The sequence below is a fragment of the Sceloporus occidentalis genome, unplaced genomic scaffold (genome assembly GCF_023333645.1).
Source record: "Sceloporus occidentalis isolate IW3139 unplaced genomic scaffold, rSceOcc1.0.p SCAF_4, whole genome shotgun sequence".
Lineage (NCBI taxonomy): Eukaryota > Metazoa > Chordata > Lepidosauria > Squamata > Phrynosomatidae > Sceloporus > Sceloporus occidentalis.
Window position 1 is genome coordinate 146,977,295 of NW_028316984.1, and position 15,182 is coordinate 146,992,476.

At 46.1% G+C, this 15,182-nt stretch overlaps 1 protein-coding gene across 3 annotated transcripts in view; it reads right to left on the reverse strand.

The window, feature by feature from the left end:
- IVD (isovaleryl-CoA dehydrogenase) overlaps window positions 1-15,182 on the reverse strand; it is an 84,906-nt gene that overhangs the window by 30,040 nt on the left and 39,684 nt on the right. Inside the window, exons 12-13 of one of the 3 annotated variants that reach the window (XR_016280974.1) lie at window positions 9,629-9,862; window positions 2,506-2,590 (exon numbers count right to left, since the gene is read on the reverse strand). The exons of 1 other annotated variant lie outside the window; for it this stretch is intronic. Coding sequence is in view for 1 of the 2 variants with exons in the window: in XM_089521950.1 (XP_089378076.1) it covers window positions 2,457-2,590 (134 nt within the window). In the remaining variant the exon portion in view is untranslated. Of the gene's footprint in view, window positions 1-1,535; window positions 2,591-9,628; window positions 9,863-15,182 lie in introns of those variants that run through there. One more of the 3 variants, XM_089521950.1, reaches the window with a different exon arrangement.

Here is a 15,182-nt window from a genome sequence, read left to right on the forward strand (position 1 = left end):
CAGGTTGCTGTCCCTCAGACAACTGGGGGGCCGAAGCCCGGGGGTAGAGCTTCCACCCTCCGGGGGCGGGGCCACGTGCTGGGGTGGAGCCACATGCCGGGGGCGGAGCTTCCACCCTCTGGGGGCCAGGCCTCCTCCTCTTTGCCAGCCCCTGACAGGGCCCCAGGCCCTGTCAGAGGCCAGGAAAGAGCCGGCGGGGGCTGCCAGCGCTGAAGGCCTCCCCCTCTTTGCCGGCCCCTGATGGGGCCCCAGGCCCCGTCAGAGGCTGGCAAAAAAGCCGGCAGGGGCCACCAGTGCTGGAGGCCTCATCTGGCAAAAAAGCTGGTGGGGGGCCGCCAGCGCTGGAGGCCTCTTCCTCTTTGCCGGCTCCTTTGCCGTCGCTGGGTGGCCCCAGCGACATCGCATGGAAGGCCCCAGCGATGGCATCGGGCCTCCAGGAGGCCAGCTGCCGTCGCCGGAGCCCTCTTCAAAGGCCCCAGCAACGGCAACAGGCCTCCCAGAGGCTTGCTGCGGCTGCCGGAGCCCTGTTTGAGGGCCCTGGCGGCCGCAGCGGGCCTCCTAGAGGCTGCCGCCAATGGCTGCGAAGTCACGCGAGACTTTGCCTCTAAGCCGCCGCCGCCATTTTGTTTTGCAATATGGCGGCGAAGTCTCGCGCGACCACATCAAAGGTCACACGAGACTTCGCCGCCATTTTGAGAAATAAAATGGTGGCGCCCGGGGCAGCAAAATGCCACAATCGGCGGCGGCGGCAGGAGTGAGCAAGGGCCAGCCGAAAGGCCTCCGCGGGCCGGAGGTTGCTGACCCCTGGTCTACACTGATCCCTTCTACAGGTGATTCATAAAATGTCCTTAAACCATAAAACTTCTGTGCTATAAATTACAGGTTTCTGTGCCAACCACCTCCCTTCCTACCCTCTAGAGAGCCAGCATGGGAACAGCCTAGAACAGTGATGGAGAACCTCTTACAGACCGAGTGCCCAAACTGCAACCCAGACCCCACTTATTTATTGCAAAGTGCCACGTCCCTCTGGCTTTCTAGTAAGAAACTCTGGCAAACTCTGTGCTAGGGCAACAGCATGTGTGCCCACAGAGAGGGCTCTGAGTGCTACCTCTGGCACGCGTGCCATAGGTTCGCCATCACTGGCCTAGAACAGCAGCAGGAAATATGCAATGCACAGGCTGTTTTGAAGTCTCTGAAACCTTCTAGCATTGCCCTACCCCATTGAGAATAAAAATTCAGGCAAATTTTCAGGAGAAAAAAAACCCCACCACAACAAAAATATGGCATTTGGGGTCCCTGTACCACTCACAGCTCTAACAAAAAGCTCAGAAACCAGCCACATTTTACCCCAGTAGTGGAATGAGAACTGGTATCATTTCCTGGCACATATGAAGCAATGGAGCAGCCAGTGTAGTGCTGTGTGACCTCCATATCATAGCTAGTTGGGCACTCTGGGTAGAAGTGCAAGGCAACTTTTGTGTACTTCACTCTCCAGTATAGGACACTGAAAGTAATCATCAAGTCATTGCTAACTATTTACAATGTAGTGAATTTAAACATTTTTATAATACTTCACATACAAATAAATCATACAAATAAGTTCTGTTAATAGCATACAAATAAATCAACACCCTCAATCTTCACATGATGGTATAAGGTAGTTTGAAGTTCTCTTCACCTACTGTGCTCTATTTTCTTCTTGCTAAGTAAGGCATGGTGGACATGCCTCTATATTCGGTAATGGAAAGCTTTATAAAAAGATCCTCTATTCCCCAATCAAGTTGCCACTTCCTCCTCCCCGATTTGACTCTTGGCTGGCACAGAGTAGCATTTTGACATTTTAACTGCTTCCAGAATGATAGATGGTGACACCAACACATGAATCAAGCACAAGGTGGCAGTCCATCAATTGAATGAAGGCTTCACATGGCACAAATACATCTCTGTAAGCAGCAGGAGAGAACAGGAATGCACAGAAATATGATACTTTTGACTAATCTTTTAGCAGCATTAACATCGCTTGTGTAGCTAAGATCTCATCATATCCAATAATGAAGAAAGATTCCTCTGAAGTCAGCTTGCATTTTGGAGATGTGGCACAAAAGTATGTCACACTGAGAATCCAGTCCACTAAAAATAGTACGCTGGAGATGGGAATCCACAATGATTCTGAAGACAAATTATTTTTTTGAAGAGTGGACAAAATTTCAATTCTCTAGAATTAGACTGGACCAATATGCACGCATTTCATCTGAATGGCCTTTTCTGTTCCACTGTAACACAATCACATGTTCTTGAACAAATCTAGTAGCATTCATACCAAGAACAAAAGCTCAAAAACCAAACAGAGGCATGATCATCTTGATATCAAGTGCAGAAAAATACATGTATACTTTACAGTCTTGGAAATCAAAGGCCTCTGTGGTTAAAGTATGATTCTTCTTTAATGGCAAGTGTTACTTAAAGGCAGCATTAAATGCCCGTCCAATAATTATTCTCCGTACTTCACTGGTTCCTGCCCCAATTTCATACAATTTGGCATCACGCAGAAAGCGACCCATAGGGTAGTCATTGATATAGCCATTTCCACCTGCAAGATAAAGAGAAGATATGGAAGGCTAAGAAGAGACAAATGTACTGGACGAAGAATAATCATGTGGGAGAGAGGTCTGCAGGATGATGAATATTCAAGCATGAATAGATGTAATGAGAATCGTGCATAAGGACAGGTTGCATACCTGTAACTGTAGTTCTTTGAGTGGTCATCCACCCAAATGGGTTATTCTGTGCCTGCGCAGCATTTCTGGATCCTATTGGAATTGCTAGGGAAGACTTTTTGGCAGTAGCTCTGCCCATCCTCTATATAGGCAGGATGTCTTCCCATCCTTTTTCAGTTCCAAAAAGGTCTGCCGTAAGAGCAGACAAGGAAGAGAGAAGGACACAACAGAGGGGAGGATGGCCGGGATTTGTGTGGATTTGCAGATGACCACTTGAAAAACTACAGTTACAGGTAAGCAACCTATCCTTCTTCGTGGTCTCTGCGAAGAACATAAATGGGTTAGACTGGCAAGCTTGTTTCTCTATGGAGGAGGGAGTGTCCTGGCAATAAATAAATTATTAAACCAAAAAAAAAAAAAAAAAAAAAAAAAAAAAAAAAAAAAACAAAAAACCCAACAATGTGAGTGTCAGTTATTTGACATGTGCCAACTAACCTTAGTGCATTCTGGAAGGGAGAACAGCTCTGCCAAAGGCTGCTTCACGTCGGTGTCTGGTATCAAGTCTGTAGTGCTTGATAAAGGTCAGTGGTTGTGACCATACCACAGCCTTGCAAGGGAATTCCAGTGAGGGAGGCTGAAGATGCAGCTATTGCCCTGGTGGAATGGGCTCAAATTCGAGCAGGCGGAGTCTTCCCAAAAATCTCATAAGAGAGGAAGATTGTGGAAGTCATGCATTTGGAGAAACCTTGAGGTGTGACTGGAAGCCCCACTTTGGGGTTGGAGCAGCAGACGAAAAGTCTGGGAGAATGACGAGAGGACGTAGTCCTGTCGAGGTAGAAGGCTAGCGCCCACCTGACATCAAGACATTGGAGCCTGCACTCGGTGTTGGTGGTCAGGTTCGGGGCTAGCATTGGGAGAATGATGTCTTGACTGAGATGAAAGGTGGACACAACCTTTGGTAGAAAGGAAATGCCCGGACGGAGGGCAACCTTGTCCTTAAAATTTTTCAGGTACGAGGGCACAGAGTTCACTGGTCTGGCGTGCTGAGGTGATGGCTACCAAGAAGGCTGTCTTCCAAGTGAGGAGCCTGAGGTCACAGGAAGCCAGAGATTCAAAGGGTGAGGTAGCGAGTGCAGCCAAGACAAGCTAGAGGTCCCAAGCGGGGGTTGGGATCACTACTGGTGGTCTTAGGTTGGCTAGGCCCTTACAAAAATTCATCATGAGCGGGTTGGTGAAGAAGGATGGGTGGCCGGAAAATTGGAAGTGGGCACAGATGGCCGTGAGGTAGCATTTTAAGGATGAAATGGAGAGACTGGATGCTGAGAGGTGGTGGAGAAAGTTCAAAACAACAGACAGTGACCTCGGAAGAGGTGAGTCCCGCCGAGGACAAAAAAGCCAAAAATTTAGCCCATTTGAGGGCGTAGGAGCGCTGAGTGGTAGGCTTTTGGGGAAGCCAGGATGATTTTTCGGACCGGTACCGAGAGTCGGGTCAGGGCCAAATTCTCCACACCACGAGACGGAGAGTGTCCACGTCGGGTGGCAAACCCAACCATCGTGAAGGGTCAGGAGGTCAGGATGGAGTGGCAGAGGCCGGAATTGGTTGTTGGAGAGATGGAGGAGAGGGGCAAGCCACGGCTGCCTCGGCCTCCAAGGGATGATCAGTATTGCGTTTGATCTTTCTGTGCGTAACTTTGCTACCACTCTGGCGATCAGAGGAAATGGGGGGAAGGCATAGAACTTTTTGCTGGACCATTGGAAGAAGAAGGCATCCCCTCGGGACCGACATGAAGGGATCTTGGAACAGAAGTGGTCACAGTGAGTGTTTAGATGAGAGTCAAAAAGGTCGACGTCCTGCGTTCCCCACAGAGAAAAATGGTGGACGGCAACCTGAGTGGTCAGTTGCCACTCGTGACAGGAGTTCGGAGCTCTGCTCAGTTTGTCTGCAAGTTCATTCTCCTCTCCAGGGAGATGTATGGCTTGCAAGGTGAAACGTCTCCGGATGCACCAGTTCCAAATTTGAAGGGTGGCTGACCTAGTACTGCCCTGCTTGTTGATGTAATACATCACAGTCATGTTGTCTGTGAGGAGGAGGATGACCTGGTTTCGCAGGGAGGGTTTGAAGGCCTTCAGTGCCTTCTTTACCGCTAGCATCTCGAGCGCGTTCATGTGGAGTTGGTGCTTTTTGGGAGACCATTTCCTGTGGACAGAGAGGTCGTTGAAATAGGCTCCCCAGCCAGTGTTTGAGGCATCGGTGGTCAGTGAAGTCTGAGGCTGTGGTGGCAGAAAGGGAATGCCCACCAACACATTGAGTGAGTTGAGCCACCAACAGAGAGAGTGGGTGACAGGCCTTGGAACAGTGAGCCACTTGCGTGGATTGTCGAAGGTAGAGTTAAAGACCGAGAGGAGCCATTACTGGAAGGGATGCATATGGAGACGGGCCCACAGTGTGACATATGTAGTGGATGCTATATGGCTGAGGGTGACCTGAGCTGCTTGCACAGTGATGAGCCGGAAGGCAAGGCAGTGACGAATTGCAGGCCCAAGGTTGAGAAACCTGTCATGAAGAAGGTATGCTCTGCAGGGTGTGGAGTCCAAGGTGGCTCTGCACCCGCTGGTTTGGGCAGAGGATGGACTTTTCCTTGTTGATCATGAATCCCAAGTGGTGAAGGAGAGAGAGTGCCGACTCGAGATGGGAAAGGAGCATCTGCCTGGACGGGGCCATGAACAACCAGTCGTCGAGGTAAGGAAAGACGATGATGTTTTGTTGGCGGAGGTATGCAGCTATGACTGCCATTCACTTTGTGACCACTCTTGGTGCAGTGGAAAGTCCAAAGGGCATTACTCTGTACTGAAAGCAAATGGGGCCAACAGAGAAGGCGAGAAGGTCCCGGTGGTCCTCTTGGATGCTAATGTGGAAATAGGCATCTTGAAGATCCAAGATGGCAAACCAGTCTGACTCCTGCAGGAGAGGCAAGATGGAAGCCAAGGTTACCATACGGAAATGCTTGTAAACAATGAAAGAGTTCAGGAAGCGCAAGTCCAGTATGGGACAGAGGTTGCCTGTGGCTTTGGAGACGATGCAGTACCAAGAGAAGAGGCAATGTCAAGTCCGGGACGGGGAGACGGGCTCAATGGCCCCTTTTTGAAGCAAGGAGCTCACTTCATCGAGAAGGGTGTCTGGAGGGGGAGTGGTGAGAATGATACTCCTTGGGGGAGAGGATTGCAGCTCCAGGGCATATCTCCTACAGACGATGGAAAGCATCCAGGAGTCAGATGTTATGGAGGCCCAAGAGTGGTGGAAGTGGGTCAGGCGATCCTCAAAGGGAGTTGATAGAACGGAGTGTGCTGGGGAGCTTCAGAAGTGGCGCTTACCTTGTTCTGCATCCTTCTTATGGAAGGGTTGCTTGTATTTCTGTTTTTGTTGACGTTTCCCTTGCTGTTGGAGAGGGTAGTGCTGTTGCTGGTAGTCTGAAGACTGGTTGGATCTACCCTGGTTTGGGGGGGGGGGATAGGGGGGTCTTTGCCATCCCGAACAATGTTGAGAAAAAGGAGGGTGAGAAGTGGATGAAGAGGACACACCGTATTTACGGGCTGTATTCTTCATTTTGTTTTTGAAGTCCAGCTTCTCATTAATTTACTTATGGAAGAGTCCCATGGCGTCGAAGGGGAGCTCTTTGATGGCCTGTTTGGCTTGAGGCGTAAGATCCGAAGACCTTAGCCAGGTGTGGCATCGGAGGGCCAGGGCACCCGAGAGTTGTCGGGAAGCGTGGTCAGCCGAGTGTCGGGCCACCAATATATGGTGCAAGGCCAGTGCATGAGCTTCTGCATGGATGGCCATGGCCATCCGTCTCTTATCCTCAGGGAGGTCTTCATACAAGGGAAGAGCTTTCTCCCAAAGCTGCTGTTGATAGGCAGCTTTACAAGCTGTGTAATTTTGTATCTTAAGGTACAATACTGCAGAGGCATAGGATTTCCGTGCCATGGTGTCAAGCTTACGGCCCTCTTTGTCACTGGGGGTCAAAGCTGTCTTAGGTGTCAAGTGAATCTGTGAGGCTTCCACAATTGCCGAATTCAGGCGAGAGTGCTCAAAGGGCCAAGTCTCTTCTGAGGCTGTGATATGGTAGAGATTTTCAAGTTTCTTGGTGGAAGGTTGTGCCCCTCTCATCAATGGGACCCAGAGCTTGAGAGTCTGTATGGAGGACTTCAATATTTAGGGCCTTGCCCATCCGGATCAATTGTTCAGAAAAGGAAAAAAATGTCATCTGAAGGAGAGGAGGCCTCGAGAAAGGCAAAGACCTGAGACTGTTGAGCTGGAGCACAGTTGGAGATGGAGTGGTCCGCGGATTCAACGGAAGCTGATCTGGTCCTGGTGTGGGCCTGAGTGGTTACCGGTACCAGGAACGAGGGGTGCATTTGCAGGGAGACGGCAGAAGCCGACTGTATGGGTTGGACTGGTTCAACTTGGGAAGCCAAGGAGAGACGAGACCGAAGTGGAATGGACGCGACGATGACCTTGGAGGAGGCAAGACAGGTTCAACAGGTTGGAAGGTTGAAACAAAACAGCCTCCAGCTACTGAAGGTGCCTGGGGCTAGGTTAGCCTCCACTTCTCGGAGGACGTTTTCCATAGCTGCCCCAGCCCTTTGGAATGTGCTGCCCACAGAGCTCCGCTCGGCTACTACCCTGGCCCAATTCAGGAAGGACCTTAAAACCTTCCTATTCCAACAGGCATTCCCCGAATAGTTATCCTGTGGGCCTCCCTCCTCTTTCGTGGCCAAGAGGTTGGGCTATGGGGCTTTTTACTGTTGGTTTTGTTTTGCTGTTTGTTGTACTGTATGTATTTTAATCTGTTTATATTTTATCTGTTGTAAGCCGCCCTGATCGAAGGAAGGGCGGCATATAAATAAAAATTTTATTTATTATTTATTATTATGGACTTCAGAAGGATCAAGAGGCAAAAAATAAATGCCTGTGGCTTGATAAAAACAACATCCCGTCTGGAGGGTTCAAGCAAGGACAGAGGATGCATCATAGTCCTGTTTGTTTTCGAAACCAACGACCTCCGAAGTCTGGGAGAGTCGGTCCTGTATCACCACTTGGGTGAAAGGAGAGGCTTCCTCTTCACCCTCCGAGAGTTGGTAGGGTTCAGACAAGGAATGCAGAAAGGTGTCCGGTCAAGCCCGGGAGTCGGGATGAGATGACAACTGAGGTTGAGGTGCTGGTTGGGCGCATGGTACCGAGCCCAGTTCGGTGTCAGCGGGCTGGGCAGGCGTGTCGGTATGGAGCCAGCGGTCGGAGTTGGAGTCTGGACAGGGACAGGACTTCTTTCCCGAGTGATGGGATGAGTCCTTGGACTTGTCCTGAGATTTTTGCTTTCTTTTCTCTGGTTTGGAGTCTGAGGACTTCTTCCTTTTTGGTGAGGATGGGTGGCCAGCCACATCCTGGTCTGAAGACCTCCGTTTGTCTGGGGTTGACCCCGAGACTTCCAAAGAGGGTTTGCCCTCGGCAGCAGTAGCCTTGGCAGGGACCCCTGAGGCCAGAGATGGGAGCTTGCCCTTGGTGGCCGTAGCCTTGGCAGAGGCTCTAGAGATGTAGGGAGGCTTCAAAATTTGTGCATAGAGAATGGATCTCAGGCGCATCTCCCTACTCTTCCTGGCCTGCGGAGTGAAGGCCATGCAGTGAGGGCAGGAAGCAGGGACGTGGCCCTCACCCAGGCAGAGGAGGCACAAAGAGTGTCTGTCGAGTGCCAGGATGTTTGTTTCACATTCAGTGGATTTTTTAAAAGAGTGTGCAGACATCTTTAGACCAAAGCCGAGGGACGAAGATAAAGAACTGTCAAGGAGTCTGAGTGTTACCGTCAATCAGAGACCAAAAGCAAGTCCAAATCACAATCCAAAGAGTAGTCAGAGTCAAACGAAGTCAGAGCAAACACAGTAAACAAAAGCAAAAGCTAACGAAGGAGCGATTCTAAGCGACGTTCCTAAGCTGCTCATGTGGCGGACAAAAGGAACTGAGAAAGGGCAGGAAGACATCCTGCCTATATAGAGGGTGGGTGGAGCTACCGCCAAAAAGTCTTCCCTAGTGATTCCAGTAGGATCCGGAAATGTTGAGCATGCGCAGAATAACCTATTTATGTGCTTCACAGAGATCACAAAGAAGAATTTACTGATCAGTGACTAAGACAGGACAGAACATAGAATCATAGAGTTAGAAGAGACCACAAGGGCCATCCAGTCCAACCCCTTGCCATGTGGGAACTCTCAATCAAAGTATACCAGACAGATGGCCATCCAGCTTCTGTTTAAAGACCTCTAAGGAAGGAGACGCCACCACACTCTGAGGGAGTGTCTTCCACTGTCTGACAGCTCTTACTGTCAGAAAATTCCTCCTAATGTTAAGGTGGAATCTCTTTTCCTATAGCTTGCATCCATTGTTCTGGGTCCTATTCTTTGGAGCAGAAGAAAATAAGCTTGTACCATCCTAAATATAACATCATTTCAAATATTTAAGCAAGGCTATCACACCACCTCTTAACCATCGCTGCTCAAGGCTAATCATACCCAGTTCCCTAAGTCCCTTCACCATTTTGGTTGCCCTCCTTTGGACACACTCGAGTTTCTCAACATCCTTTTTGAATTGCAGTGCCCAGAACTGGACACAGTATTCCAGGTGAAGCCTGACCAAGGCAGAATAGAGTGGCACTATTACTTCGCTTGATCTAGACACTATAATTCTATTGATGCAGCCTTGACTCACATTGGCCCTTTTAGCTGCCGCATCGCACTGTTGACTCATATTCAATTTGTGGTATACTAAAACTCAAGATTCCTTTCACACGTAGTCTCGTTCAGCCAGGTGTCCCCCATTCTGTATCTATGCATTTCATTTTTTTGTCCTAAGTGCAGTACTTTACATTTCTTTGTGTTGAATTCATTTCGTCTCAGGACAGAACCCTGTGGCATCATACTGGTCATTTCTCTCCAGGATAAAGAGGAGCCATTGCTGTTTGGGTTCAGCAGGTCAACCAATTACAAATCCATTTAACACCTGTCTAATCCACATTTTACGAGCTTGTTTGCAAAAATGTCATCGGGAACCTTGTCAAAGGTCTTACTGAACGCAAGATATGCAACATCCACAGCATTTTCTTCAATTTACCCAATTTTGATAATTTTATCAAAAAAAAAAAAAAAGAAAGAAAAAGAAATTAGGTTAGTCTGGCATGACTTGTTTTTCAGAAATCCATGTTGACTTTTTGTGATTATTGCATTCCCTTCTAAACGTTCACAGACTCTCTATTTAATGATCTAGAATCTTTCCTGGTACAGATGTCAGACTAACTGGACAATTGCTGGGATCCTCTTTTTTCCCCCTATTGAAGATGGAGACAACGTTTGCCCTCTTCCAGTCTGCTGGGACTTCGCCTGTTCTCCAGTTCTCAAAGATTATTGCCAGTGGCTCTGAGATTATATTTGCCAGTCCTTTTAATACCCTTGGATGTAGTTCATCTGGTACTGGAGACTTAAATTCATTTAGATTAACCAGGTATTCCTGTCAGGGATGATGGGAGTTGTGGCTCTTCACCTCTGGCCTGGAACTCACCACCTGGTTGTGCACCACGCTGACCAGTTTTGGCCAGTTGTTAAAGCTTTGCAAGAGTTGCAGAGAATAGGCTGAAGACCCTGACAAACTCTCCAAGCCTTCTCACTCTTGCTTCCACAGAAGTCTTCACCCTTCTTCACCAGGGTCCTGCTGGTTCTTGTAGCTTCACCCAAGACACCAGACAACTCAGTAGTCTTATATAAAAGATCTACTTTATTCTACTATATACACAGCTCCAAACTATCCAACAATACTCAACTCCTCACTCTCCAATCCACTACTACTACCCACTGCTACTACCCACAAAACATACTGGGATTCATAGTCATTATTATAGTCAAACCAAGGCACCACCTACTGTGGTCTGTTTCCACCCAGTAGGCGTGTACGTCATTCCCATTGGTTCTCTTGTTTCTATCCAGATTAGATGATTTCATCATCTCATCCTTGACCACTTTACAATTGTCAGGTGTGTCCAATTATTCACTATGCATTTCTTGTCCTTGGCACTCAGGACTTGTTAATTCTATTACCATGTACACCTGTGTGGTTCTCCATTGGCTTCTGCTGAGTCACTCTGACTCTCACATACATGTTTTATTTCAATCACTGTATGTCCCATGTTGCTTTTTCCTTAACAATCCCCTCCGAAATAAAATATTGTATGTGACTTAAAATGTCATTCCAACCATTTGTGTTAACCTTTCATGTTTTTCCACTGTCAGTGCTTTTGTAAACAAATCTGCAATGTTATATTGTGTTTCAATGTACCTTAACTCTATTTCTCCTTTTTGAACCATGTCTCTTACATTTTGGTATCTTACACCCACATATTTGGTTCTGTTTTTCAAACTTTCTGTTTCAGCCATTGCTATGCATGATTGTGAATCTTCTTGAATTTCCACTGGTACTCTGAAATTTTCATTCAGGTCAATTAACAATTGTTCAATCCACTGTACCTCGTTCACTATTTCGTTCAGTGCTGCAAATTCTGCCTCAGTTGTACTTAACGCTACGTTTGTTTGTTTTCTACTTCTCCAAACTATGGGACTTTCACTATACTTGATTATCATTCCTGTGACTGACTTCTTGTCTCCTGATTCTGATGCAAACGAACTGTCAACAAAACAATCTAGATCAGCGTTGCTGCTTCTTATGATCAACTTCTTGTCTAAAGTCCCTTTCAAGTATCTCAACAAATGTTTCACGGCTGTCCAATCCTCAATTTTAGGATTAGAAACTCTTCTAGATAACACGTTCACAGAATATGCAATGTCCGGTCTAGTGTGGCATGAAATAAACTGAAGTGATCCTATTACGCTCCTGAAAAATGTCTTGTCCTCAAAATCTCTGGTTGTTGGTTCTGAAATGAAACCAGTTGTCATTGGAGCTTTAACTATTTTAGCACTCTGTAGTCCACACTTTTCAATCAAATTCTCAATCTTTTTCTTCTGACTCAATAAACAATGTCCATCTTGTGTCCACTCAACATTAATTCCTAAATATGACTTCAACAAACCTAGGTCCTTCAAAACAAACTTTTCAGACAATTCTCTCTTCACTGACTCTATTTCCTGTTTTGACTTTGCTGCCACGCACAAGTCATCAACATAAATCACAAGCACTATGTCTCCTTTTGTGTAAACACAAGCATCTGCCACGCTTCTCTTGTATCCTAGCTTAACTAACTCATCATTAATACACAAATTCCAAGCTCTGGCACTTTGTTTTAAACCATACAATGCCTTCTTCAATCTATAAACTTTCTGACTTCCATTCTCCTCAAAACCTTGTGGCTGTTCCATAAAAATCTCTTCATCCAAATTTGCATTTAAATAAGCTGTTTCAAAATCAAAATGTTCCACAACCAAATTCCTTCTTGCTGCTACAGCTAACACCATTCTCAAACTTTCTGGCTTTGCTGTTGGAGAATAAGTCTTATCAAAATTCTCATGCTGTTGTTGTGCAAAACCCTTAGCTACTAATCTTGCCTTGTACTTAATGCTTCCATCAGGCATTTCCTTTCTCTTATATACCCATTTGCAACCTATCACTGGTTTTTCCTTAGGTCTATCCACAATCTCAAACACATCTTTGTTCACTAAACAACTAAACTCACTTTCCATTGCATCACACCACCTTTCTTGTTCTTCCCTGGAAAAGGTTTCTAACTCTTCAAAACTCTCAGGCTCTTCTACTACTGTACAAGCTCTAGCCTGTGTCACAACAAACCTATCTGGTGACTTCCTAATTCTGTGACTTCGCCTGGGTACGAATTCTGTCGTTCTGCCTCTTTCCTCATCACTGTCTGCACTAGTAGATGTTGTCTTTTTGCTAAACCTCTTGTCTTCTGTCATCCTAGTGGTAACTGGTCTTGTTTGTGTCTCCTCGTCTGAGGTACTACCACTACTGCTGGTTGAGGCTTCTTGTTTGACTGATACCCCTCCGTTTCCTGAAGTTGGTTCAGTCTGTGCTTGCTGCTCACTTGAGCTACCTAATCTCAAAAACACTTCCTTATTGGCATGCAGCTTGTCCCAGCCAGCATGTCTCTCAAAATTTGCAGACCTGGAGTACTGTATCTCTTTTGCTCTCATTAGAAACTTGTAGCTGTTTCCTGAATACCCTAGGAACATTAGCCTTTTGCTTTTGGGTTCTCCTTTCCTCCTGAAACAGGCAGGTATGTACACATGTGCAAATTGACCAAAAACTCTTAAATACTTGAAATTTGGCACTCTCCCATACAAAACTCTGTAGGGAATGTCATCAATTTCTGAATGGTACAATCTATTACTTATATGTATTGCAGTTAGCGTAGCTTCTCCCCAGAAGCTATCTCCAACGCCTGCATCTGCCATCATGCAAGCAGAAATCCTTTTTATGTCTTGGATTTTTCTCTCTGCTAAACCATCCTCACTTGGACAAGCAGGGTTAGTGGTTTCATGTCTTATCCCCACTTTCTGAAACCAATTGTACAGTTGGTTATTTAAAAATTCGCCACCTCTATCTGTGACAATAGTCCCAACTTGACTATCAAACCTTCTTTCTATCATCCTGACCCATGCTTTTAAACTTTGTCCAGCTTCTGACTTATTTTTCAGTATTCTTACATATGCAAATCTTGAAAATCTATCAACAATTACCAGAAAATATTTGCTTCCCCCTAGTGACAAACAATTGGCTTGGGCTACATCCGCATGTACATATTGAAATGGTCTCTGAGCAATCCTTTTAGACTTCTTAGCAACTGGATATGCTCTGACCTTCACTTGGTTACATACAGTACAGTCTAAATGATTTTTACATTCTGCCACTTTCAAATCTGGACACATGCTTATTAAACTCTTCAAACACTTAAATCTTGCATGGCCAAATTTTCTGTGCAGTTCATGTATGCAGTCTTTGTGCAATGGAACATTATCTATAGTATTAGCATTCTCTATCTTATAACTATCAACATTCTCTTCCAGAAAATAAAGCTTATCTTTCTTTAAGCCTATGCCACGCAGTTCCCCATTCAAAGTTATTTTACACAGGTTCTTCTCAAAAGTTACTATATAGTCTCTGTCTGTTAATCTGCTCACTGATAACAAGTTGTTTTCTAATTCCTTAACATGCAAAACATCATTAAAGTTTTCTTTCAACCCTGGAATGTAAACTGTTCCCATTTGATTTACAGTGCTAAACTCATTCCCATCTGCCAAAACTACGGCATTTACATTTGCTGGCTTTCTCTCACTAATTAAGTTAATGTTATTACACATAGAGGACGAAGCTCCTGAATCTACTAGCCATTTGGAATTTGCTTTTTGTTTTTCCTTTATCATGGTGGCAAACACCTTATTATTATTCTTATTGTCCTTCAAAAATGGCGGCTTGGACTGCTTCTGCCTCTGGTCATGTCGAGGTTGCCACCTGCTCTGTTGCTTGCTTCTATCAGCAGCCAAAAGATTACAGTGCCTCTGCAGGTGTCCTATCTTTTTGCAGTAGAAACATCTCCGTTGCTCCCTTGAAGAAGCTGCCTGGACCATCCCACGCACATCAGGCTTGGCTTGCTCCCTTGGCACAGTCCTGGAAGTTGCTGCGTCATCTCTCTCAGACAGTCTCCTCTGGTTTTCTTCCAGAATTCTGGCCACAACTAAGTCTCTCGTTAATTCTTCTGTTGGTAAGTTTTGCAGAGCATTTGTGATGTTGCCCCAAGTAGAGTCTAGGGACTCAATCAAGATGTAACACTGTTGTTCTCTGCCAATTTCCACGCCTCTTAGCTCAGCTTGCACAAACAAATCTTGCATCTTTTTCAAATGCTCCACGACACACTGGCCCTTCTCCATCTTTTGTCTATAAATTCTTTTAGACCATAGCATTTTTGCAAAGGCAGTAGAAGGAGTGTGTAATCTCTTCAGAGTGTCCCACACATCTTTGGCGGTTTCCTTATCTCTAACGTCGTTAATCAAGTCTTCTTCCAGCATTAGGAAAAGACAAGCCTTTGCTTTACTATTTTTCTCTTTCGTAGCTGCGTTTGCAGCGGCAGGCAGCCCGGCTTCAACAGTGGCCCATAAACTTTCTTTTACTAGCAGAGACTGGGCATAAATCTTCCAGGTGGAGTAGTTGCTTCTATTCAATTTGCTAAACTTCAAAATCTCCATTTTAATTTGTGCAGTGACTCAATTGACACAGTCCTTCTGAGTATGCACAGCTGACCCCTTTTGGGCTTAATCAAAATACAGGAGGAGTTACTCACGGAGCTTATCAGTGCAGCGTAAAAAGCTTGCTCTGATCTGTCTTCCACTCTCTGGAACTTTCAGCTTCTGTGGATGCTGGGTGCTGCAGTGACTGGGCCCATAACCCTTGTCAGGGATGATGGGAGT